Raw genomic sequence first — 25,285 nt, forward strand, 5'->3', positions numbered from 1 at the left:
ACCCACCTCGTCTCCCCCCCACCTTCTTCACTTTGATTGTCCACGGTTTCCAGCCATGGTCATTACAGCACCCAGCATCCGGTTTTCTTGAAGGTGTGTGTGGGGGGAACATTGCGTTTTACATCTACAAGAGGGGTGCGAAGGTCGCATAAAATGGCCTGGTGGGCAATATTTAGCCAGCAGGCCTTGTGTTTGACATGCTAGAATTTTAAAAACATTGGATACAATTTTTGGTTTGTAGATCGTCCAGGAGATCTTTGGCTCCTGTGTCCATTTTTTTTTTTTTGAGCTTGCCGATACCTACCGCAACTGTTTTGTTTTCACTTCAGCTGTCAGCAATGGTACAAAGCATTAAAAAGTTATTTTACAAATGAGATGGATTTTTTTTTAATTTTGCGCTTTTTCAATGTGAAATGTGTAAATATATGTTAATATCTATGTGTAAAATATTCACTAACAAAAAAAAAAAAGTTTTTATTGTTTATCGTTTTATAAAATAGACATGAAAAAAATAATAAAGCAGGAAAATAATTAAAAGGAGGAGAATAGAGAGTTAATGAAGGCTGATTAGAGTAAATTGGGGGTTAATAAGGGGTTAGACAGAGGAACATCATTTGTTCATTCCTTTGATCTGCAGATGAAGAAACAGAAAAATACAAAAAGAAACAATGTTTCTTTTTCATTTTAGTGTTTCAGGGCTGAGCAATGTTGTTGATAAACATTGCCGGCTGTTTTTTTTTTTTTTTTGTTTTTTTTTTTTGACAGCTCCAATTATCGGACTTCTTTAACACTTCAGCTGTCAACAGGGGAGACCCCACTGACAGCTCAAAGAACCGAGTCTGAAAGTATTGGTTTCAGGTATCGGTGCATTTGCATGATACTTGTGCAAATACTCGGTATCGGCACCGATGCTGATACTAGTATCGGTACAACCCTAGTTTGTATATAAAAAAAACAAAAAGTTATCTTCCAGAACTGCGGGTTTCCATCTCCAGAAAACTTTTTTCTTGTGACATGGTGACTGTGGTTCTGGCGGGTTCTCTATAAAACATCCTGGAAGGTAATGTTTTGTTGTTGTTGTCTTCAGTCTGCCCTGCAGGTTGCCGCCAGCTCCAACATCGAGATCAAGAATGTTCTAGATTTCTACAAGCAGTGGAAGGAGATGGGCTGACAGTTTCCGAAGGTGATTTGACCGTTCATACAAAAAGCAAAAATCGCATCCTTCATCCTCCCTCATGAGCTGTGGCTTTCAATATGGTGGCAACTTGGAAATGGCCTGAAAATGGAACCAAACATCTAAACCGGCAAAAGCTCTTCCAAGAAAAATAAAGTTCTTTTTTTGATGTGTCTTGCATGAAAAGCCCCCTGCAGCCCACCTACGTCTACGATGGTAGAGGACTGGGTGTCAGGAAACAGAAGGAGCTTGTCCATCCAAGGCTGGAAGAGAGAGAAGTTGGAACCCATCTTGTGCTGTGTGATCTTGGTGTTCAATGTGTGACCTCCCTCCCGACCACAGATGTCCATCTTCCAGGCCTCTGACTGACCGGACCGGACTTGTGACCGGATTCTTTCCTCTTGTGTGGTGACCGGACGACATCACCCTCTGACTTTCCTCAACCCTTCACCCTGCTTGTCCCCTAATTCTCAGCCCTCCCTTTTCCTTATCCTGTATCCTTCCCAGTCCTCCCATTACCCAGCATCCCCTGTTTTCTTTACTTAGATCTTGTCCAATGCTGGAGCAGTTTTGGAGATTGTAAATAAAGGAAACAGCGCTATTTTATTTAAGACACAAGTGTAAATGTGACCATTTATTAATTCGTAACGAGGGGGGGGGGGGGATTTTTCATGAAAGCGGAACTGATGTTCTACTGTAAGAAACCACGAGGAGCCCGGCTTTTATTGCAGAAGAGACGTGCATTGTGTCTTCTGTAAGAAAATGTCTCTACCTGATTGCTCGCCGTCTTCTCCGGCGCTGTGGACTGAGCCGTGCGTGCGCAGTGCCGGGCCGGGCTCTCTGAGTGATGGGATAGAGGCTTCCCGCACAACGGCACAGGAGTGACGCTACCCCCCTCCATGCCGCCGGCCAATGAAGAGGCCCAAAGACCTACACTCTGCAGAAGATGCTGGCACATGACCGTTGGACAGGTAAGTACTATGCCTTTAGTTCCACCTTAAAGGGGTTGTACACTCTCTCGTGTTTTTTTCACCTTAACCACTTATTAAGGACCGAGCCTCTTTCTGAGATTTGTTGTTTACAAGTTAAAAACAGGTTTTTTTTGCTAGAAAATGACTTAGAACCCCCCAAACATTATACTTTTTTTTTTCTTAACACCCTAGAGAATAAAATGGCGGTCACTGCAATACTTTCTGTCACACCGTATTTGTGCAGCGGTCTTACAAGCTCACTTTTTTTGGAAAAAATACACTTTTTTGTATTAAAAAATAAGACAGTAAACTAAGCCCAATATTTTTGTATATTGTGAAAGATGATACGCTGAGTAAATTGATACCCAACATGTCACTCTTCAAAATTGCGTCCGCTCATGGAATGGCGCCAAACTTTTACCCTTAAAAATCTCCATAGGCGACGTTTAAAAAATTCTACAGGTTGCATGTTTTGAGTTACAGAGGAGGTCTAAGGCTAGAATTATTGCTCTCGCTCTACCGATCGCGGCGATACCTCTCATGTGTGGTTTGAACACCGTTTTCATATGCGGGTGCTACTCACATATGCGTTCACTTCTGCACAAGAGCTCGGCGGGACGTGGCGCGTTTAAAAAAAAAAAAATGTTCTCACTTATTTTACCTTTTTATTTTTACAGTTTAAAAAAAAAAATATATATATATATATATATATATATATATATATATATATATGTGTAAACATCCCTTGTAATAGAAAAAAAAGCATGACAGGTCCTCTTAAATATATTTGGGGTCAAAAAGACCTCAGATCTCATATTTACACTAAAATGCAAAAAAAAAAAAAAAAATGTCATTTAAAAAAATAATTTAAAAAAAAATGGCCCTTTTTAGAGCTATGGGTGGAAGTGAGGTTTTGACGTCGCTTCCGCCCAGCAATGATATGGAGATCACTTGTCTCCATACACAGCCAGGGTGAAGATCTGATCGCCTCCGCTGCCAACGGATCCGGTAAGCGGCGGAGGGCACCGGAGCGCCGCAGGAGGGGGGGGGGGCGCCCTCAACTGGCCATAGAGAAAAACAAAATTCGGACGGTTCAGCAGTGGCTGGCCGAATTTCGATCAGTGTGTTACTGCCTCTGTTCAACAGAAGTCGATCGGGTGGCGTGGTCACTAGACTGAGTTCAACGTTATATACAGTCCCATGCATTCAGAGGGCCTCCCACCATCTCTGCTGGATTTATTATTTTGCTTGCATTAAAGCTGAGCTCCAGGTAAACAGTTAAATATACAGACACAATACACGTATGTGAGCCCTCTTTAACTGCCTAAGGGTTTGTATTTCTGTCCATCCAGTCCTGGGGTCTACACTGTTCTGCCACATAGCACCCGGGACCTGATTTTTTTCTTTGCTGTAGTTAAAGAGCAACTCGCACTTTTGCCAAGTTGAGAAAAAAAAGATCCATTTTGGGTGTTCTATGTACAGTAACTGTGTTGAAGATTGCCACCTGTTTCTACTCTAAAGAAATAGCTGTTTGTGTGCAAAGTGAATCTGAATGAAAGTGGCTTTTTCATTATTAATTAGCTGATGCATTCGCAGGGCTCTAATGAGGAAAGTTGCAGGGTCTGCATCCCTTTTTAGAAGTCATTAATTCTTCGAGACAAAAAGTGGATAAGACTAATTGGATGGGAAAGACGAGGTTCAGGTCCACAACCCTTGTACAAGATGTAAAAGAAAAATTCCTCAAAAAATGGGACTTTAAAGGACTAAGAACACTCAAAAACAAATGTTAATTAATAAAAACTGTATTTTTTTCTAAACATCATATCAAAGAAGAAGCTAAAACACATAATGACATTGAAGTACACATGAAATTGCAGCATAAAAGGATGGAAGAAGCCCAAACCAACTGCCAACCAGAAATCCAACACATTTCGACATGTGAAGTGAGGGTCTTCTTCAGGGAAAAACTTTACCCTGAAGAAGACCCTTGCTTCACATGTCGAAACGCGTTGGATTTCGTCTGTCTGGTTGGCAGTTGGCTTGGGCTTCTTCCATCCTTTTATACTGCAATTTCATGTGTACTTCCCATTTTTTTGAGGAACTTTTCTTTTGCATTAATTCTTTGAGAGTATCTCACCAAAAATTATATTTTCTTTCATTCATTGAGGGACATGGCTGGATCAAAAAAGACCATCTTTTTTGCCTAGCACTTAGGTTTATGAACATTGAAAAATGTTCTCCTGCGTTCAGATTTTTTTTCTTTTTTGCCCCTTTCCATAGATTTTTTGCTTCCAATCAACTGCAGAGCTGGGTGACAGGATGGATATATAGGTCCTGGTAGTCTTCCAAATGTATGCAGTTTCCTGTGCTAGCGGGATCGACTGCATAACTCTGTGTGGAGCGCCCAGAGGGGGGGCACCTGCCCTCAGTGGACACGTACAACGGATCAAGGTCCTTGGCCATCAACATTTTGGAACTGCGGGCAATTTGCCTGGCTCTCCTGCATTGCTCACTGCAGCTGTGGGGTCTCCCTGTAGGGGTCCAGTCAGACAATGTCTCAGCCGTAGCATACATACAGTATCTCACAAAAGTTAGTACACCCCTCACAATTTTGTAAATATTTTCTTCTATCTTTTCATGTGACAACACTGAAGAAATGACACTTTGCTACAATGTAAAGTAGTGAGTGTACAGCTTGTATAACAGTGTAAATTTGCTGTCCCCTCAAAATAACTCAACACACAGCCATTAATGTCTAAACCGCTGGCAACAAAAGTGAGTACACCCCTAAGTGAAAATGTCCAAATTGGGCCCAGAGTGTCAATATTTTGTGTGGCCACCATTATTTTCCAGCACTGCCTTAACCCTCTTGGGTATGGAGTTCACCAGAGCTTCACAGGTTGCCACTGGAGTCCTCTTCCCCTCCTCCATGATGACATCACGGAGCTGGTGCATGTTAGAGACCTTGCGCTCCTCCACCTTCCCTTTGAGGATGCCCCACAGATGCTCAATAGGGTTTAGGTCTGGAGACATGCTTGGCCAGTCCATCACCTTTACCCTCAGCTTCTTTAGCAAGGCAGTGGTCAACTTGGAGGTGTGTTTGGGGTCGTTATCATGTTGCAATACTGCCCTGCGGCCCAGTCTCCGAAGGGAGGGGATCATGCTCTGCTTCAGTATGTCACAGTACATGTTGGCATTCATGGTTCCCTCAATGAACTGTAGCTCCCCAGTGCCGGCAGCACTCATGGAGCCCCAGACCATGACACTCCCACCACCATGCTTGACTATAGACAAGACACACTTGACACCATATATAGATAGAGAGATCGAGAGAGGTGTGTGTGTGTGTGTGTGAGATATATAGAGATTTATATATATTCTCTCTCTCTCTCTCTCTCTCTCTCTCTCTCTCTCTCTATATATATATATATATATATATATATATATATATATATATATATATATATATATAATCACTTTATATAGAAAAAAAATAAAAACCCCAGTGGTGATTATATATCACCAAAAGACAGCTCTACCAGTCTTAAAAAATAATATAAAATGTCATATGGGTACAGTGTTGCATGACTAATTGTCATTCAAAATGTGACAGTGCTGAAATCTGTAAAATTACCTGGGCAGGGCGGGGTAAAACAGTTTGGTCTTCAGGTGTTTTGTTTTTTTTTAAACTTGTTTTTTTCCCATTTAACTTTATTCCTATTACAAGGGCTGAACACCACCCCTTGTGATAGCTTTGGACAGTGACAGGTACTCTTTATGGAGAGATCTGAGGCCTATTAGACCCCTGATCCCTCCTCTGCCCTGCAAAGCCTTGTGTTTGATCAGATGCTTCCATTACTGTACCTGCTAAGGAAGCACGGCCCTGAAACTGATGAAATCCTCGTCACTTCTGGCTTCATTAGCCCTTTGCCGACCAGCGCACGAAGAAGGCATTTCCCTGTTCTGCCTAGCAACACGACAGAGATCTACTGCTCCCTGTCATCGGGAACAGCGATCTCTTTCATGTTGTAGTGAGAAAATCCCCCCTACAGTTAGAATCACTCCCTAGGACACACTTAACCCCTTGATCACCCTCTAGTGTTAACCCCTTCCCTTGTCATTTACACAGTAATCAGTGCATTTTTATAGCATTGTTCGCTGTATAAATGACAATGGTCCCAAAATAGTGTCAAAAGTGTCAGATGTGTGCGCCACAATGTCGCAGTCACGATAAAAATTGTAGATCGCTTACTAATAAAAAAAATAATAAAAATGCCATAAATCTATTTCCTATTTTGTAGACTCTATAACTTTTGCAAAAAACCAATCATTATACGCTTATTGCGATTTTTGTTTTTACCAAAAATATATAGAAGAATACTTTATCGGCCTAAACTGAGAAAGAGATTCGTTTTCTTTTTATATATTTTTTGGGGATATTTATTATAGCAGAAAGTAAAAAATATAGCTTTTTTTTTCAAAATTGTTGCTTTTTTTTTTCTGTTTGTTAGCGCAAAAAATAAAAACCGCAGAGGTGATCAAATACCACCAATAGAAAGCTCTATTTGTGGGGGAAAAAAGGACGTCAATTTTGTTTGGGTGGAACATCGCACGACCGCGCAATTGTCAGTTAAAGCGATGCAGTGCCGAATCGCAAAATAGTGCTCTGGTCAGGAAGGGGGGTAAAATCTTCCTGGGGTGAAGTGGTTAGTCACATAAGAGATCATGGAATGGGTGCTGCTGACCCGAATGCTTACAGCAGTCCTGGGCTCCCCGGAGGAATGAGAGAGCCTGGGCATGGTGGTGACAGGAGAAGGGTCCCCTTCCAAGCACTTTAATGGTGATCCAGAGGGCTGTAAAGCTGCTCAGATCACTTTTACATTAAAGCTGTACTCCGACTGAAAAAAAATGATACCAGGATGCAGCTACAACCATTATTTGGATATAACCACTTGCTCCCAAGGCCATATATTTATGGCCTCTGGGCTGGAAGTAATTTAAATAATACCACTACAACAATGGCGGACTCTCTTTTTTGTACCCCATTAAAATATGTCTCTCAGCCTTGCAACAAATAAACTCCCCATTCCTGCTGCAGATGTCAGGTTGAATACATTGGGGTTGATTTACTGAAGGCAAATACATTGTTCACTTTGCAAGGGAAATTATCCCCCGAGCTTAATGAATGAGGTGAAGTTCTGCAGACTTCCATCATCCAATCGTGTACAAGTAGCAATACAGTTTACTTTTTTCCCTTGGACGTGATTGGGTATTCTTTGCACAACGAAAATTTCACCACATTTACTAATGTCCCTAGCAAAATGAACCGCATATTTGCCTTGGGTAAATGAACCCTGAATAGACTGTGTGATAGTATCCATTAAAAGTGTAACAAGCTTTTGTGCAATCCCATATTGAAGGATTGACTGGCCCTGATGAAGAGGTCCTCTGTCTGCTGATTGTGCAATTTCTGGGCTGAAACAGCTTCTGTTGTGTCCCTCCTCTATTGTATTCCTCCAGCTTCATAAAAAATAGTTCAGAGCTCCTCTGCAAGGATTCATTTACAGTTGTATGCAAAAGTTTAGGAACCCCTGACAATTTCCATGATTGTCATTTATAAATATTTGGGTGTTTGGATCAGCAATTTCATTTTGATCTATCAAATAACTGAAGGACACGGTAATATTTCAGTAGTGAAATGAGGTTTATTGGATTAACAGAAAATACGCAATATGCATCAAAACAAAATTAGACTTAAGGAATTGTCGGCCAACAAACACGAACATAGTGATGTACTACGTTGTTTTTCAGCTCTTTAGCACCACCCCTTGGCTCCTTATGCCAATTTCGTGTTAGTAGAAGTTTGGTGAGTGTTGATTTGCACTTTTCATTTTGCGCTTTTCAGTTAGTTTCTGAACGGCCGTTCATCAACCAGCCATGTTGCGGAATCGGTGGAGATAGCGTGTTATTTATTATTGGCTTTAGAGTTATTGCTTTGACCCAAGTCCAGTCCAGGAACAGGAGGATTTCTTGGACCAAAAATTGGTTGCTTTATTAATTGTGACCAATTAAGTCATATGCCTTTGCTGCGGGAGCTCCAGGAGAATAATCCGGATGATTTTCGGAATTATCTCCGGATGACGGACCCCTGCTTTTACCAACTCTTGGCATTGTTGACCCCCTATATTAAGAAGCAGGACACATGCATGAGGCTTTTATTTATTTTATATTTTGGTTGGATAATAATGATTTGATTTGGTATATTTTCTATATTTTTGGATGCATAGAATGCACTTTTTGGTTAAGTTCTATTGGCAGATAGCATGTCTAATTTTATTAGTTTCCTTTTTTTTTAATGCACAATAAAAAAATTTTTGAGAATAATACTTGTGTTTTACTTCAAATGACAGTTTGGGAGTAGGCGGTTACATTTTAAAAAATACAATGTAAAATTAACACCAACATAGTTGTACCTTTGATCTTAAAAACTACGGGATAATGGGGTTGTAGTAACTTGCCCCAAAAAAAAGCCATAATATTATTCTTGATATCACTAGAAAAAAAAGCCTTTAAAATTTGTTTGCAATAACTCCATCAGTATCCCCAGCAAAGCCGCTTCATTATTATCCCATTAAAGAAGAAGAGAATGTGCGCTGCATTTCAAGATTTCATAATTTGCCGCGTCACGGTTAATTCTCCATTACGAGCGCTAGTTTACAAGACCGACTGCTTCTGGCTCGTCCTTGCTTCCGAGTATGCATGTTTGTGCTTTGGACTTTTGTCAGACGGACTTGTGTACACACAATTGGAAAATCCGACAACACATATTTGTCCGCGGAAAATTTTAAAGCCTGCCATTCAACATTTGTCCACGGAAAGTTGGCCAACAATTGTCCGATGGAGCGTACAGACGGTTGGATTTTCCGCCAACAGCCTGTCATCACTCATTTCCCGTCGGAAAATCCGATCGTGTGTACGAGGCTTTAGAATCATTCTGGTGCTCTCATTGGTGTAGCATATCTTGGTGTAGCATACTATGGCAAACTATATCCTAACTCATATTTAATCCTGTGTCTTGAATTGGGTCAGAGTTACTGGCGTTGAGGACAGCATGACTCCTACAGACAGCTCTCTGGTGCATTCCCCTGGTTCTAGAATGTTGGAGAATGTTCTGGAAGCTGAAGGCTAGGAGGAGCTGTTCTGCATAATTAGGGTCCCTTGGCCAATCCCCAGGGAGTGGGTTTGGCAGGGGACTGAGGAGCCCTCTTATATTGGATGAGTCATGCTGGCAGGGCAGTCGGGTGGAAGATGGAGATGCATTGCTAAGGAGGCTGTCGGGGGGGCCTTGAGGTAAAGCCATAGGGATTTAGTGACCGGTGAGTAAGATTAAGGCTGCGTTCATTCTAGGAAAACATTCAGTCTTGGACGGAAGTTGCTGAGGTTTTGTAGTTCTTTCCTTGCTTCCTGTGACAAGTAGTTGTAGCTGAGCCTAGAGAAGGGATATAAGATATAAGAAGGGAGAAGATATAAATAGTTAGCACAATGCTCTCACATTATTTACCAGCATCCTCTAGGATGTCTTTTACACTAAACTGTAACCTTTTATAGGACTTTAAAAACTAAGATGTTAAAGTGGAACTAAACCCTCCTATCCTTTGCAGCCAAGGAGGCTGCTATCTTGGCCTATACAGTGGAACCTCGGATTGCGAGTAACGCGTACAACGAGCGTTTCGCAATACGAGCCATTATTTTTCAAAAATCCTGACTCGGTTTGCAAGTCTTGTCTCGCAAAACAAGCAGGATTCAAGCCTCTGCGATGTGCAGTACCGCATTTGGCCAGAGGTGCGGGGGCGTCGTTCCTGAGTGTTTCCGAGTCTTTCCAAGGGTTTCCGAGTGCATTCGAGCAGTCTCCGAGTATTTCCAAGTCTCTCTGGTGCCCCCTCACCTCTGGCCACATGCGGTATTGCATGCAATAGAAGTCAATGTGGAACTAATTATCTTAGTTTCCATTGACTTCTATGGGGAAACTCGCTTTGGATTACAAGCATTCTCCTGGAACGGATTATGCTCATAATCCAAAGTTCCACTGTATTTGATCTATAGTTGCCACGGTGTACAATATGTGATCAGTTATGACACAAGTCATTTTATATCTTTAAAGTTTGGTTGAAAATACAGATATCTGTCACCGTTATCATCCATAACATGGGAAACAGATAAATTGATGGGTTTAGTTCCACTATTATGTTTACTCATAGAAACAAAATGGAAAATATGATATTTAGCCAAACTAGTGGCTGTGTCTTTCCTTTTACAAATATCCTCATGAGATTTCTTTAAGAAAAGTACATGTTATTGGTCTGCTCTATACCTCAATCAAACATAGCTATGGCATATTGGTGATATTTTTGTGGAGTGGAGAGACAATGTAAATGAGTTTGAAGTCTTTGCTTACTCATTTAATCCAGAATTTTCTTTCTCACATCACATGTATGGATATGGTGGTGTCCTTCCAGGAAAATTGAAAATTCGTAGCTAGTTTACTTTCTAACCCCCTGGTTGGTAACACATTGGGGTGGATTTGCTAAAGTCAAAATAGACTGTGCACTTTGTAAGTGCAGTTGCACTCATATTCTCCGTAGATTAGAAAATGTGGTAAAGCTCTGCTGATTTCCATCATCCAATCATGCATGGGCATCCACATGGGGGGGGGGCGCAAGTGCCCCCCCTGGAGCAAGGTGTCCACAGTGTTGCCAACCACCTGTAAATTTACGGGCAGCCCGTAAATTTCAATCCCTGTTTGAGCTGCCCGTAAATGCCCGCTAAGGACGGCGGTTGCTCATGATAAATATGGCTGTGGGCCGACATTGGAACTGCATATGCGCAGTTCCAAAGCCTGCTGGGTTCTGGCGAGCTTGTACACGCGGGCTCGTGTGTGGTGAGTTAATGACGTAATGTTTTTTTACATAAAAAAACATAAGGATAATGTTTTTTTTTTTTTTTGAAAGAAGGGGTGGGTGTTGCACCCTCCTAGCATAGACTGCTAGGCAACTTTAGATTTGGCTCCTTCTGTAATGGGGGAGTGGTTGATTATTTAGTCTAGCCTGTTCAGAGTCTCACAGGCTTGGAGTTTGATTGCTTCCCCCTGCCTCTGGAAGAAACTTCCAGAACTTAGGGTGGGCGATTTTAATAGACCGGTCTGAATATTTATTGAGTTCTGGCCAATTCCTGGAGGGGAAGTTTTCAGAATGTGACCGTAGTGTAGATTTATAGTCTGAGAAACTGGAGATCAGGGTTTCCTCTCCCCAGGAGATGACATCATCTCTCACCGCCCGCCCTGCATCACTGCAGTTCCGCCCTCACTGTGCAGCCACTGACAACAGAGAGATTACATAATCTCTCTGCTGCCTGCCTTCACTCTGGGACACAGCAAGTAGCAATCCGCTACATGTGGCAGGTGAAGTGGCAAGGGAAAATCTGCAACGTGTGGCAGGTGACGTTGTGGCAAGTGACATTCCGCTACGTGTGGTAAGTGACAATCCAATACGTGTGGCAGGTGACATTGTGGCAAGCCGCTACGTGTGGCAGGTAAAGTGGCAAGTGACAATCCACAATGTGTGGCAGGTGGCATCGTGACAAGTGACAATCTGCAATGTGTGACGTCGTGGCAAGTGACAATCTGCAATGTGTGGCAGGTGACGTTGTGGCAAGTGACAAAACGCAGTGTGTGATATCGTGGCAAGTGACAATGCGCAATGTGTGATGTCGTGGCAAGTGACAATCCGCAACATGTGGCAAGTGACAATCCGCATCTGAAGGCAGGTGACGTGGCAAGTGACACGCTCAGGGCTCCCACTGATTCTGCATTATGGTGAGTTGAACTATTTTATATTATATAACAATGTAATAATAGAAATAATGCACTTCAATAATTTTTGTTTGCGATACGGCACTGCGTCAAATTTAACTGACAATTGTGCGGTCGTGCGACGCTGTACCCAAACAAAATTTACAGTTTTGTTTTTTTATCAGTTTAGGTCAATATGTATCTTTCTACATATGTTTTGGGAAAAAAACGCAATAAGTGTATATTGATTAGTTTGCGCAAAAGTTATATCATTTACAAAATAGGGGATAGATTTATGGCATTTTTATTATTATTTTTTTTACTAGTAATGGTGGTGATCTGTGATTTTCAGTGAGACTGCGACATTGTGGTGGACAGATCGGAAACTTTTGACACATTTTTGGGACCACTGACATTTATACAGCGATCAGTGCTATAAAAATACACTGATTACTGTGTAAATGTCACTGGCAGGAAAGGGGTTAAATGTGTTCCCTGGGAGGTGTTTCTAACTGGGGGGATGGGACTGACTGAAGGAGGAGAGAGATCTCTGTTCCTAATTACTAGGAACAGCAGATCTGTCTCTCCTCCCCTGTCAGAATGGGGATCTGTCTGTTTACATTGACAGATCCCCATTTTGGCTCTCTGTGTAGTGATTGTGGGTAACCAGCTGACATTGCGGCCACGTACAGGTCCTTTTATACATGTATAGAGCCATGACAGGTCCTCTTTATATTCCTACATACATGTATTGAGCCATGACACATCCTTTTACACTCCTATACACATGTATAGAGCCATGACAGGTCCTCTTTATACTCCTATACATATAAACAACCATGACAGGTCCTCTTTATACTCCTATATACATGTATAGAGCCATAACAGGTCCTCTTTATACTCCTATATGCATGTAAAGAGCCATGACAGGTCCTCTTTATACTTATATATACACGTATAGTCCTCTTTATACTTCTATACATATAAACAACCATGACAGGTCCTCTTTATACTCCTATATACATGTATAGAGCCATAACAGGTCCTCTTTATACTCCTATATGCATGTAAAGAGCCATGACAGGTCCTCTTTATACTTATATATACACGTATAGTCCTCTTTATACTTCTATACATGAATAGAGCCATAACAGGTCCATTTTATATTAATACTTACATGTATTGAGCCATGACACTCCTATACACACATGTATAGAGCCCTGACGGGTCCTTTTATACTTTTACATACATGTATTGAGCCATAACAGGTCCTCTTTATACTCTTATATACATGTAAAGAGCCATGACAGGTCCTCCTTATACTTATATATACACGTATAATGCCATGACCAGTCCTCTTTATACTCCTATACATGAATAGAGCCATAACAGGTCCATTTTATAGAGCCATGACAGGTCCTCTTTATATTCCTACATACATGTATTGAGCCATGACATGTCCTTTTACACTCCTATACACATGTATAGAGCCTTGACAGGTCCTCTTTATACTTATATATACATGTATAGTGCCATGACAGGTCCTCTTTATACTCCTATATACATGTATAGAGCCATGACAGGTCCTCTTTATACTCCTATACATGTTAACAACCATGACAGGTCCTCTTTATACATGTATAGAGCCATGACAGGTCCTCTTTATACATGTATAGAGCCATGACAGGTCCTCTTAAGTTATCATGATATAAAATTATGAATGTGGGGGCCTTTTGGTGGGCGTAATTTTTTTTCTTTTGGGGGGGCAGCATTTATTCTTGGTACCAGGCAGCACAATGTCTTGGGCCGGCCCTGCTGTCATGACTTGTATTGTGGTATCAGCAGACAGTGTGAGGCCAGAATCAGCATTGCTAGTGACGGGATGACTTTTATCTGATATTCTATTTATCTCTACTGATAAGAGCTCTGTACTCATAGGAAGTAATGGGGAGATCCACTGACACTGAATAGCAGATGGTCATCTCAGGTGACAGGAAGCTCATATGAGGCTCTGATTGCTCATTGCAGTAAGATCTTATTCCCCCACGTACAAGGGTAGACTGAATAGTTCACAGCTCGACACAAAAGAAGTAACTATCACCGCACCAAGCCACTCTTCCAGATGCTCAATGCTGAAAACAGCACATGCGCACTGTATGATTTTCATGTACTCTTTGCAAACAATTGGCACCCCCCCCCCCCATAGTCAAGTTGAGAATGGAGACAATGGAAGAAGGTGGCATCAGCAGGCAAAGTGATGGCAACAGACTTCTGGGCTTTCAAGAGTGTGCAGCAGCAGTGCAGAAGGTGTTTGCCATCACTTTGCCTGCTGATGGTACACTTTGAGCTGCCTTCTTCCACTTTTTCCTTCTTCCAACACTGCTACAAGGGAAGCCAACTGCAAAGAGCACATGAAAACCATATCGGTCACATATGCCATTTTCAGCATTGAACATCTGGAAGAGTGGCTTGGTGCAGTGATTGTTTCTTGGCTGTGTGGTCACTTCTTTTGTGTCTGGCTGTGAAAGTGGTTGTAAAGGGATCGCGCATGCATTAGTGCCCCTATAGCAAGTGGCTTGATATTGGGAGCACTAGTCAGGAAGGGGGGAGCCAGGAGTGTCAGCGGGGGAACCAGAGAAGAGATGGATTGGGGCTGCTCTGTGCAAAACCATTACACAGAGCAGTTAAGTATAACATGTTTGTTATTTAAAGCTGCGTTCCACCCAAAAGTGGAACTTCTGCTCATTTGTCCCCCCCCCCCCCCCCCCGGTGCCTCATTTGGCACCTTTCAGGGGGAGCAGATACCTGTCTTCGACAGGTTCCCTGTCCCCACTTCTGGGAAATGAGGCCGCAGCAAACTATGTCACCAGCTCGCCCCCTCCCCCTTTACCCACTGCTGGGCCAGTAGGAGAGCGCAGCGGTACCTCGCGCGTGCGTAGTAGGGACCCAGATGTAATGCTTCACTGCCGGTTCCTTCACCGGCAATGGCGGCAGCACCCGACAGCTAATGGAAACATCAGTTGCAGTGCTGACATTGCTGGACTCCAGGACAGGTTAAGTGTCCTATTATTAAAAGTCAGCAGCTACAGTATGTGTAGCTGCTGGCTTTTAATTTTTTGAGTTCTGGGCGGACCTCCGTTTTAAGAAACAAAAAACCTTTAATAGCACTTGAACTTTTTCTCGTCTACTTTGCTTGATACCAAACTACATAGAAAATCAGATTTGAACATGGTTTTAAGAAAAACTCTTTCGTGGCTAATACGAGTGTGATAAGATCCAAGAATTAGACAACAATGGGATTTTTTTTTTTTATTTATGGGGCCTAAAGATTAATTTCGATGATTTTATCATTTTTGTATATTATTTATGTGGTTTGGATATAAAACTGTCCCAGAATATTATTGTCTCAGTCAGTCCTGTTATACTCACTGTAATTCCACTATCTGGCTTGTTGTGAGAGCTTCCATCAGATCACTGAAATGAGGACACTTCAGTTTGTTCCAGGACAGGTTCAGTATCCTCAGTGTCTGGTTATTTCTTATTCCAGATGCCAGGTGGGGGCAGGAACTGTCTGTCAGGTTATTTCTATCCAAACTGTAAAAGAAGAGAAGAATGTTACCTGAAGAAAAAATGAACACATGGCTGTTCAATCCATCATCCTAAAAAGCAAAGAGTGTGGCACAATTGCAAACCTACCAAGACATGGCCGTCCACCTAAACTGACAGGCCGGGCAAGGAGAGCATTAATCAGAGAAGCAGCCAAGAGGTCCATGGTAACTCTGGAGGAGCTGCAGAGATCCACAGCTCAGGTGGGAGAATCTGTACACAGGACAACTATTAGTCGTGCTCTCCACAAATCTGCCCTTTATGGAAGAGTGCCAAGAAGGAAGACATTGGTGAAAGAAAGCCATAAGAAATCTCATTTGCAGTTTGCAAGAAGCCATGTGGGGGACACAGCAAACATGTGGAAGAAGGTGCTCTGGTCAGATGAGACCAAAATTGAACTTTTTGGCCTAAAAGCAAAACGCTATGTGTGGCAGAAAATGAACACTGCACATCACCCTGAAGACACCACCCAAACATGGTGGTGGCAGCATCATGTTGTGGGGATGCTTTTCTTCAGCAGGGACAGGGAAGCTGGTCAGAGTTGATGGGAAGATGGATGGAGCCAAATACAGGGCAATCATAGAAGAAAACCTGTTAGAGTCTGCAAAAGACTTGAGACTGGGGCAAAGGTTAACCTTCCAGCAGGACAATGACCCTAAACATACAGCCAGAGCTACAATGGAATGGTTTAGATCAAAGCATATTCATGTGTTAGATTGGCCCAGTCACAGTCCAGACCTAAATCCAATTGACAATCTGTGGCAAGACTTAAAAATTGCTGTTCACAGACGCTCTCCATCCAATCTTGCAGAGCTTGAGCTATTTTGCAAAGAAGAATGGGCAAAAATGTTACTAGATGTGAAAAGCTGGTAGAGACATCCCCAAAAAGACTTGCAGCTGTAATTGCAGTGAAAGGTGGTTCTACAAGGTATTGACTCAGGGGGACGCCATACAAATGTACCCCTCACTTTTCACATATTTATTTGTATCATTTATCATTTTCCTTCCACTTCACAATTATGTGCCTGTTTGTGTTGGTCTATCACATAAAATCCCAATAAAATGCATTTGTTTTTGGTTGTAACATGACAAAATGTGGAAAAGTTCAAGGGGTATGAATACTTTTTCAAGGCACTGTATATAAAAATAAAAACCCAGTGTTGGTTAAATGCCACCAAAATAAAGCTCCATCTGTCTTAAAAAATATTATAACATTCATTTGGATTGTCATTCAAAGTGTGACAGCGCTGAAAACTGAACAATTGCCTGGGCAGGAAAGGGGTGAAACAGTCTAATAGGGCGTACACGGTCAGACTTTGTTCGGACATTCCGACAACAAAGTGCTAGGATTTTTTCCGACGGATGTTGGCTCAAACTTATTTTGTCTACACACGGTCGCACAAAGTTGTCGGAATTTCCGATCGCCAACCACGCGGACACGTACACCACGTACGACGAGACTAGAAAAGGCCAGTTCAGAACCAAGCGCGGCACCCTTTGGGTTCCTTTTGCTAATCTCGTGTTAGTAAAAGTTTGGTGAGAGACGATTCGCGCTTTTTCAGACTCGTGGCTTTCAGATCGTTTTCTGCCGTTCAGTTTGTGCTTGTGGGTCTGCTCTTCAGTGCGTGCAAGCAAGTTCCGCGTGACTTAGTCATTGTATTCTTGTTCGTTCGTTACTATTTTTCAGGTCGCTCTTCACAGGCCTTGCTGTTCTTCAGTGCGTTCTGTTACTTCGTTCTGAGCAGCCGACCGTTTTCTAGCCATGTTTCGTATGCGTACTCCTCGTAGAGTTCGTGTTGGGGTCCTGACCTTGACACAAGTCCAGTCCATGAACAGGGTGGGGAGGAGTTCATGGACCAAGAATTGGTTGCTTCAGCGTGACCAGTTCTCTCATATGCCTTTGCTCCGTGAGATCCGTGAGAATAATCCTGATGATTTCAGGAACTTTCTCAGGATGACGAACCCCGTTTCACCGTCTGTTGGCTTCACTGACCCCCTATATCAGCAGGCAGGTTACCTGCATGAGGCAAGCCATCACTCCGGAGCAGAGGCTGGTCACTACCCTGCGGTATTTGGCCACAGGGAGAAGCCTGCAGGACTTGAAGTTCTCGACAGGCATCTCCCCCCAGGCTCTGGGGATCATTATCCCGGAGACCTGTTCTGCCATCATACAGGTCCTGCAGAAGGAGTATATGAAGGTAAGATTTTTATCCTTTAATATCACATTTTATTGTATTGAATGTTTGATAATATCTTGTATTTCTTTCCTCATTCCCTAATTACCATGATTGTAATATGATGTGAATGTCCCCTTTGTCCTCATGCATGCTGGATTTTTATGTAATTATTATTTTAGGTCCTTCATGCATATTTGCCCTTCACTAACCTCCCCAGCATGGTCTCTCCTGGCCCTATATTCACCTCATGTAGTCACTTAACAATGTATTTTATCTGCTCCATAGTAGTGCTTTACCCCAAACACCCCCTAAAATGTTTGGAAATGTTATTTTTTATTTAAATTCAGGCAGAGTGCCAGAGGTTTTTTTTTTTGTGGTGTCCCCAAATAATTTTTAGTAACCCTCCCTCCCCCAACTGCTAAGTCAGCTGATCCCAATTCTCTATCTATCCTCAATCATCTATCCGCTGACTTTGCCAAACCCATACACACTATACCCATCTCTTTAGTGCTCAGATGTATGGATGAATTCTCCAAAGCATGTAGTGCAAGGGCCTGCCTGTATACTTTCCAATGGTACTGTTTAAAGTTTTTGTATCCTATTATTATCTTGATAGGTAATAGCAGAATGTCCAAATGTCCTCAAATGTGTACAATGTGTATTTATATCTTTGTATTATGACACTTCTTACCTGTCCAGTGGTCTGCCAATAGTGTAACTAAGGAGGGTCTGTTCAAAGTAATCCCCATTATTTAGGCATTCATCTCTCAATGAAGTGAAGAGGGTTACCTGTCCAAGATTTTCACACACCCCCTATAATGTTAGAAATGGCCCATGAGAGGGGGGGAGGGGGAATATGATAGGTGTACCTTATACTTTGGCCTTGTTAAATTCCCCTTAGTAAATGCTATCTGGAGGTTGCCCCATAATGTTTGTGTATAATCTGCTTGCCATGTTTCTGAGTAAAAATAGTAATGTTTATTGTTTTTTCCTCAACAGTTTCCTTCCACGCCACAGGAATGGCAGACTGTGGCCTCCCACTTTGCCGAGTGGTGGGACTTTCCTAACTGCGGAGGGGCAATTGATGGGAAACACGTCCACATCGTCCCACCACCCAACTACGGGTCGTACTATTATAATTACAAGGGGTTTAATAGTATAGTGATGTTGGCGGTGGTGTCGGCTAATTACGACTTCTTGTATGTGGACGTGGGGAAGAATGGCCGGATGTCCGATGGTGGAGTCATCGCCCGGAGTTCTACGGGCGTCTCCAGAATGGCAGCTTGGACTTGCCAGCTCCAGAGGACAATGTGGAAGGACTCCCATTTGTGTTCGTTGCTGATGAAGCGTTTGCGCTGGGGGACCACCTGATGCGGCCATTCCCAATGAGGACCCTCACCCCGGAACAGAGGGTTTTTAATTACCGGCTGGCCAGAGCCCGAAGAGTGGTGGAGAACACATTTGGAATCCTGGCCAGCCGGTTCCGACTATTTCTGACACCCATCCATATGGCGGAGTATAAACTGAACCATATTATGCTGGCGTGCTGTGTTCTCCATAACTTTTTAAGGAAACATTCAGCCAACTATGCTGGCTCAGTTGGGCCTGAGGCCGGAATCCTACATCAAACCACACTGACGGCGCTTGAAAGTGGCCGTACTGGCTTGCCCTCCCTGAGTGGCCGTGATGTCCGGTTATGCTACCTGGAGTTCTTTGCGGGTAGGGGGGCTATCAATATGCCAGACAATCTGTGAAGCCTTTTTATAATAAAAAAAAAAAGAAATTCTTGGTGGACATTTACTGCTTGTGTTTGTTTTAGCTGACCCTGACAGAAATGTGTTGAGTCCAGAAAATGTCGTGATTGTGTAACCTTATACAAAGCACTGTTGGCTGTTATTTCCTAAATGCAAAAACACATTTCACTACAAGTGCACTTGCAACTGCACTGAAACTGCACTTGTAGTGCAAAGAGGATTTGCCCTTAGGAAATAACCCCCATTTTTGCAGAAAACAGCAATTACATCACCCCAAAAGTGTTGTATTGTAGTGTTGAGACAATAATCCACACATTCTTGAGTAAGCAACTTTTTTATACCTGCACAATCACATGTGCATTTACCAAAGGTTTTTAAAACAAACCAACATGTTTGTTGTATAACAATTTTTGCAGTAGCATTATCAAAAATCGAAATGTCCATTTCAGATAAAACAGGCCTGTGTAAAACCAACAAGAAAGCCAAAAAACTTGAACTTACAAAGTTCACATTAGGTAAAACCTGAAGGCTATATCAGACATCAGTATTTAGGAACTGGGTTTGATATAGCGTTCAGATGGGGGGAAATCACCCCTGGAAAAGCCAAATTTTGAAGATGCACACCAATTTACGAATGTCAACATGTGCTATCTGCCATCAGGGGGGATCAAGGGACGTGTTTTGGGGGAGCAAGCCCTTCCTCAACGCTACTTTATAATTGAGGAAGGGGTTGCACCCCCAAAACGTGTCCATTTATCTCCCGTGATGGCAGATAGCACATGTTGACACACTGTGTGCATCCTCCAAATTTGGCTTTTCAAAACATTGCAAAAAGTTTTAAAAGATTGGACCACAATCCAAAAAGTGATTTTGTGGGGTTTTAAATTCGCCCCAAAACATCAATGATGTTATTATTTTTTTTAATAACATCATTGATTTTTTGCTCTATGTTTTGCAGTTCTACATTACACTCCATGATCTCCCCGATCAGGATCTGGGCACTTTCTGATGTGAAATGTTCTGGATCCACAACCTCACGATCACCTAAAAAGAGAGAAACAAAACAAAAACAGGTATCAAAAATCTGCCACCATCCATCTCTTTTACCTGAGCCTGTGGTCGCAGACACTCACCTGTTGTGGTGCCAATCTCCACCACATCTTCTTCTTCCTCCTGCTCTTCTTGGGTTGGTGTTAGTTCCCCTTCTTCCAGAGGTGGGGGGTCTGTGGTCTCCTCGGATGAGGGGTGTCCTCCGAGTCTTTTCTCCCCTATGTAAAACAAAAATGGTATAATTAGCACACAGATATTTGATGGCAGAACTAGAAATAGGAAACATTGCTTGGAAGTGGGGTACAATTGTCTATTTTAGCCGAGTTCCAAGATGTCTTTTTTTTTAATGCCCTTTGTCATGCTGCAATACTTTACCTGTTTGGTACAAGCTTCACAGATGTAGCACCCCCCTATAGTATACACTGGAGCACCTGTGTGGCCCCCTAATAAAAATGGTGTTCTGGGGTCCCACACTAGTGCTCCAGTGTCCAGATGTGAAAACAGCTGATCAGTGTCCTCTCCTTACACAGAATCTAGTTTGCATTTCATTCTAGTAACAAACCCATCTACACAAACAATAATTTGGCATCCAAGTAGGCCCCAAAAAAATGTGGGAAAATGCATATGGCCTAAACAATGGTGTTTTAGAGGCCGAAAGAAAAATGTTTGATACGAACGAATAATGGGCCCATGAACATTAAAGTTGCCCTTTTAAACGTTACAATTAATAAAAGCATATGGAGCAGCACGAACGGAATAAAGACAGAAAGAATAGGAACACAGCACAACTACTTACTTTTTTGCAGCACTCTCCGGATCTTTCGGTACTGCTCTGGCTCTCTCAATTTCAGGTCCGACCACCGCTTCCTGAGCTGATCTTTCGATCGTCGTACCCCGAAATTCTTCTGCAGACGTTTGATCACTTTCGCCATGATCTTGGCCTTTCGGATATTGGGGTTGGGGTAAGGCCCATACTTTCCGTCATAGTCGGACTTCTTCATGATGTCAACCATCTCCAACATCTCCCCAAAGGACATATTTGTGGCCTTAAAACGTCTCCTTCTGGATCGGGACGTGTCCAGATCCGGGCTTTCCTCCTCCTCCTCCTCGTTCCTGCAATTATCACGCACCTGCTGTGACTCCGCCATGTGCTCTTCCCCCACTGCGCCGAACGAAAAGGGGCGGGGAATAGACTAGGAAGAACGTCAGGGGCGGGCGGAGTTACACGCATGCGCAGTGTGTATAAAGCGTAACACGCGTGCGTATTACGTACGATCTGGGAGCGGAGGAACGAAGGTAAGAGACAAACTTGTGCCTATACTGCTTCTACATTGAAGCCTATATTGTAACAAGATTAGGAGAGTTTTGTCTGACATTAGGCTTTGTCTTGTGTTGTGTCTTGCAGTGAACATGGATATGCTAATGAAAGATAATGACTTCATGTCAGTATTCCTAGATATGTTAAGGGAGCTGCCCTGTCTGTGGGAGATTAAACACCCCCATTTCAAGAAACAAGCAAAGAGGAAGGCAGCACTGGAGCAATTGTGTGAAATTGTGAAGCAGGTGATCCCCACGGCAGACATCACCTATTTAAAGAAATTAATTGGTGGCCTGAGGAGTACATATCTGAGGGAGCGCAAGAAAGTCCTGGATTCACAGAGATCCAGAGCAGCAGATGACATCTATGTCCCCAGGATGTTGTACTACGACAGGCTGCATTTTCTGGCAGGCCAGACTGAACCCAGGTCTTCCCTCTCCAGTCTTCCTTCCACGCTTCCTTCCCCCCCCGGCTGAGGCTTCTGACGCCCAACCTGGGCCTTCCAGGCCACATGTGGAGGAGCCCAGATTGAGCCAGGTATAGCATTCCTCTAAATATTTCTGCTTGTCCAATCAATGATGTTAACTAGATGTTAGTTGGGAGTACTAATTTATGATTGTGATTGATGATGCAAAAACTAAAACCATGTCCCTTTTTCATACACAGGGAAGTCTCAGCCAGGAGGTGGCCAGGCCGAGCCGGCTGGCTGATCTGCAGGTCCCTCCACCCCCCCTGAAAAGAGAAAGTGGCAGTAGAAGGAGTGCCCTAGAGGAGGCTACCAGAGGACTCTTTTGGAGGGCTACAGAGGTCCTGGGAGCACGACAGACCGTGGAGGAGGACATTGCTGCCGTCATTGCATATAAAATGCAGAGGATGGAGGAGGGACAACAAGTCATGTGTGAGGCGCTCATATTGGAGGCTCTTAACAAAGGTATGAGGGGCCAAATGACAGCTCAGCTACACCTTTGCGATGGTCTTCCGCCTCCTGCAGGTCCTCCTCCTCGTCCTCCCTCTCCTCCAGGTCCTCCCAGTCCTCCTCCAGGTCTTACTCCTCCTCCTGCCACATCTCCAACAGCACAGCCACAGCCGGGAAGGAAGCGTGAAAGGAAGACCAGAAAGTGAGGACCCTGGATCCAGTCTGGTCAGCCAAAAAATGCAGCCTCTTGTGGTACCACAGCCTGGGGACACAGATGTCATCTGCTGCTTTCAAGATCTCTGAGAATCCTGGACCAGACTGCCCTCCCTTACATATGGACTCCTCAGGCCACCAATTTTGATGTCCAAGAATTGATGTCTGCCGTGGGGGTCCCAGGCTTCGCTAATTTCTCCTGTTGATCCAGTGTTGCCTTCCTCTTTGTTTGGTTCTGATCCCTTAATAAAGGATTTTTGTTTTGAATTATACTCTCCTATGTGTTTTACTTCAAAAATGACAGTTTGTGAGGATTCAGGTACATTTCAAATATACAATGTGAAATGAACAAGGGACACCAACAACAAACAATCTCCTTGAGATTAAATAATAAAAGATATCAATGGTGTTGTGGTAACTTGACACACAAAACACACACAAAAATATTCTGGAGGAAAAATAAAAATAACATTGAACAAAGATCAGCCTTTGAAAAAATCCAAACATTAAATAAAAAAAAGGCTTAAAATCCCCCAAAAAATTAAATAAAAAAAAAAAATTCTGTCAGATGTGACAACTAATAACAATATATTCAGGGAATCCCAATAAAAAAACAAAAATAAAACTTTGTGAGAAGTCTGTGTGAATATGAGCAGCAAAACTACTTAATTCTTGTCACATTATAAAGAAGAAGAGAGTGCGCTGTATTAAATCATTTTTAACATTGCAGCGTGACGAAAGTGCTGTATCCATTGCGAACGCTAAGTTTACCAGAATGAGCTGTTCCGTCTTGGAATTTCTTCTGAGCATGCGTGGCACTTTGTGCATCGGAACAGGCCACACACGGTCGGAATTGACGCGATCGAATTTTGTTGTCGGAAAATTTTATCTCCTGCTCTCCAACTTTGTGTGTCGGAAAATCCGATGGAAAATGTCCGATGGAGCTCACACACGGTCGGAATTTCCGACAACACGCTCCGATCGGACATTTTCCATCGGAAAATCCGACCGTGTGTACGGGGCATAGGGCAATCGCTGCAAAGGCAACCATACAGGCATGTGCACATACCATGGCTGCTTTGAAACACAGTAAAATGAACCCCTATGTTGCATTTGGTGGACAGTACTGCCCACCAAACATGACTCATTCAATTAAACGGGACTGTATTATTTTGGTCCTCTATTCCTGGAAGTGCACTATAGGATCTACAATATTTGCTAACACTAAATACTGGATTATGGAGAGGTTCTACAGCACACTAGTTCACAGACTAAATACAATATCAGATTATAATAGAGTTTATAATTGAGTTTTAGGAAAACGACCAATGGCTGATAACTGAGCATGATAAGATCCACCAATTGGACAACAGTCCAACATTGGTCTTTTTGAAGAGCATAAAGTTTGTCAGTTTAGAATACATTATTGTACATTTATTTTACTTATGTAGTGTGATCATAAAACTGTTCCAGAATATTATTGTCTCAGTCAGTCCTGTTATACTCACTGTAATTCCTCTATCCGACTTGTTGGGAGAGCTTCCATCAGATCCCTGAAATGAGGACCCTCCAGAAAGTTATCAGACAGGTTCAGTGTCCTCAGAGTCTGGTTATTTCTTATGCCAGATGCCAGGTGGGGGCAAGGATTTTCAAACACAGTTCTAGTTAAACTGTAGAAGTAGAGAAGAAAGTTACCAGGAAAACAAATAATTTCTCCCCCAAGACTGGATGTAACTATTTTCTACATCAGTCTTTCTCAACCGGGGTTCCTTCTGAGAAGTTTATTGAGCAGAAAGCAGAGGTGAATGGATCTCCCAACTACACTGGCCAGCAATGCAGGGGGGAAATCCTTCACTGACTACTAATCTAAGGGGTAATTTCTACATTGAATTCCTAATGTTAATGCACACCATAGTTTTCACTGTCTGCATTTATTTAAATCATACTATTAACTATAATTGACATATTATTAATTTAATTTCAAAATTACCAAAAAATATTTTGTTTCATAGAGCAGGTGGTGTTAAAAAAATGATCTGTCCTGGGTGTCAAATACTCTTGCAACATTGTTTATTCTCCTTTTTAAAACTTTCTACAACTCAATGATCATACAAATGTACCCTGAGCTGTGGGAATAATTCCCAGGTCTTGCAATTTTTTTATTTCACACAGTATTTGTGCAGCGGTTTTTCAAATGCAATTTTTTGGGAAAAAATACACCTTTTTTAAAATTTTAATGCAAAAAACACAATATATAAC

At 42.6% G+C, this 25,285-nt stretch overlaps 2 protein-coding genes across 2 annotated transcripts in view; one reads left to right on the forward strand and one right to left on the reverse strand.

Moving 5' to 3' along the window:
- Positions 1 to 1,792, forward strand: part of SMG5 (SMG5 nonsense mediated mRNA decay factor) — a gene marked incomplete in the record, with an annotated part of 41,373 nt that extends 39,581 nt beyond the window's left edge. Inside the window, 1 exon segment of the mRNA XM_073609367.1 lies at positions 1,088 to 1,792. Coding sequence (XP_073465468.1) covers positions 1,088 to 1,171 — 84 coding nt within the window.
- Positions 1,793 to 9,425: 7,633 nt separating this feature from the next.
- The window catches only part of LOC141116683 (uncharacterized), a 92,977-nt gene continuing 77,117 nt past the window's right edge, over positions 9,426 to 25,285 (reverse strand). The window contains exons 10-12 of the mRNA XM_073609074.1: positions 24,535 to 24,696; positions 15,422 to 15,586; positions 9,426 to 9,634 (exon numbers count right to left, since the gene is read on the reverse strand). Of these exons, the coding sequence (XP_073465175.1) occupies positions 9,544 to 9,634; positions 15,422 to 15,586; positions 24,535 to 24,696 (418 nt within the window). The 3' untranslated portion in view covers positions 9,426 to 9,543. The remainder of the gene's footprint in view (positions 9,635 to 15,421; positions 15,587 to 24,534; positions 24,697 to 25,285) is intronic.

This window comes from Aquarana catesbeiana, linkage group LG13 (genome assembly GCF_042186555.1).
Source record: "Aquarana catesbeiana isolate 2022-GZ linkage group LG13, ASM4218655v1, whole genome shotgun sequence".
NCBI lineage: Eukaryota > Metazoa > Chordata > Amphibia > Anura > Ranidae > Aquarana > Aquarana catesbeiana.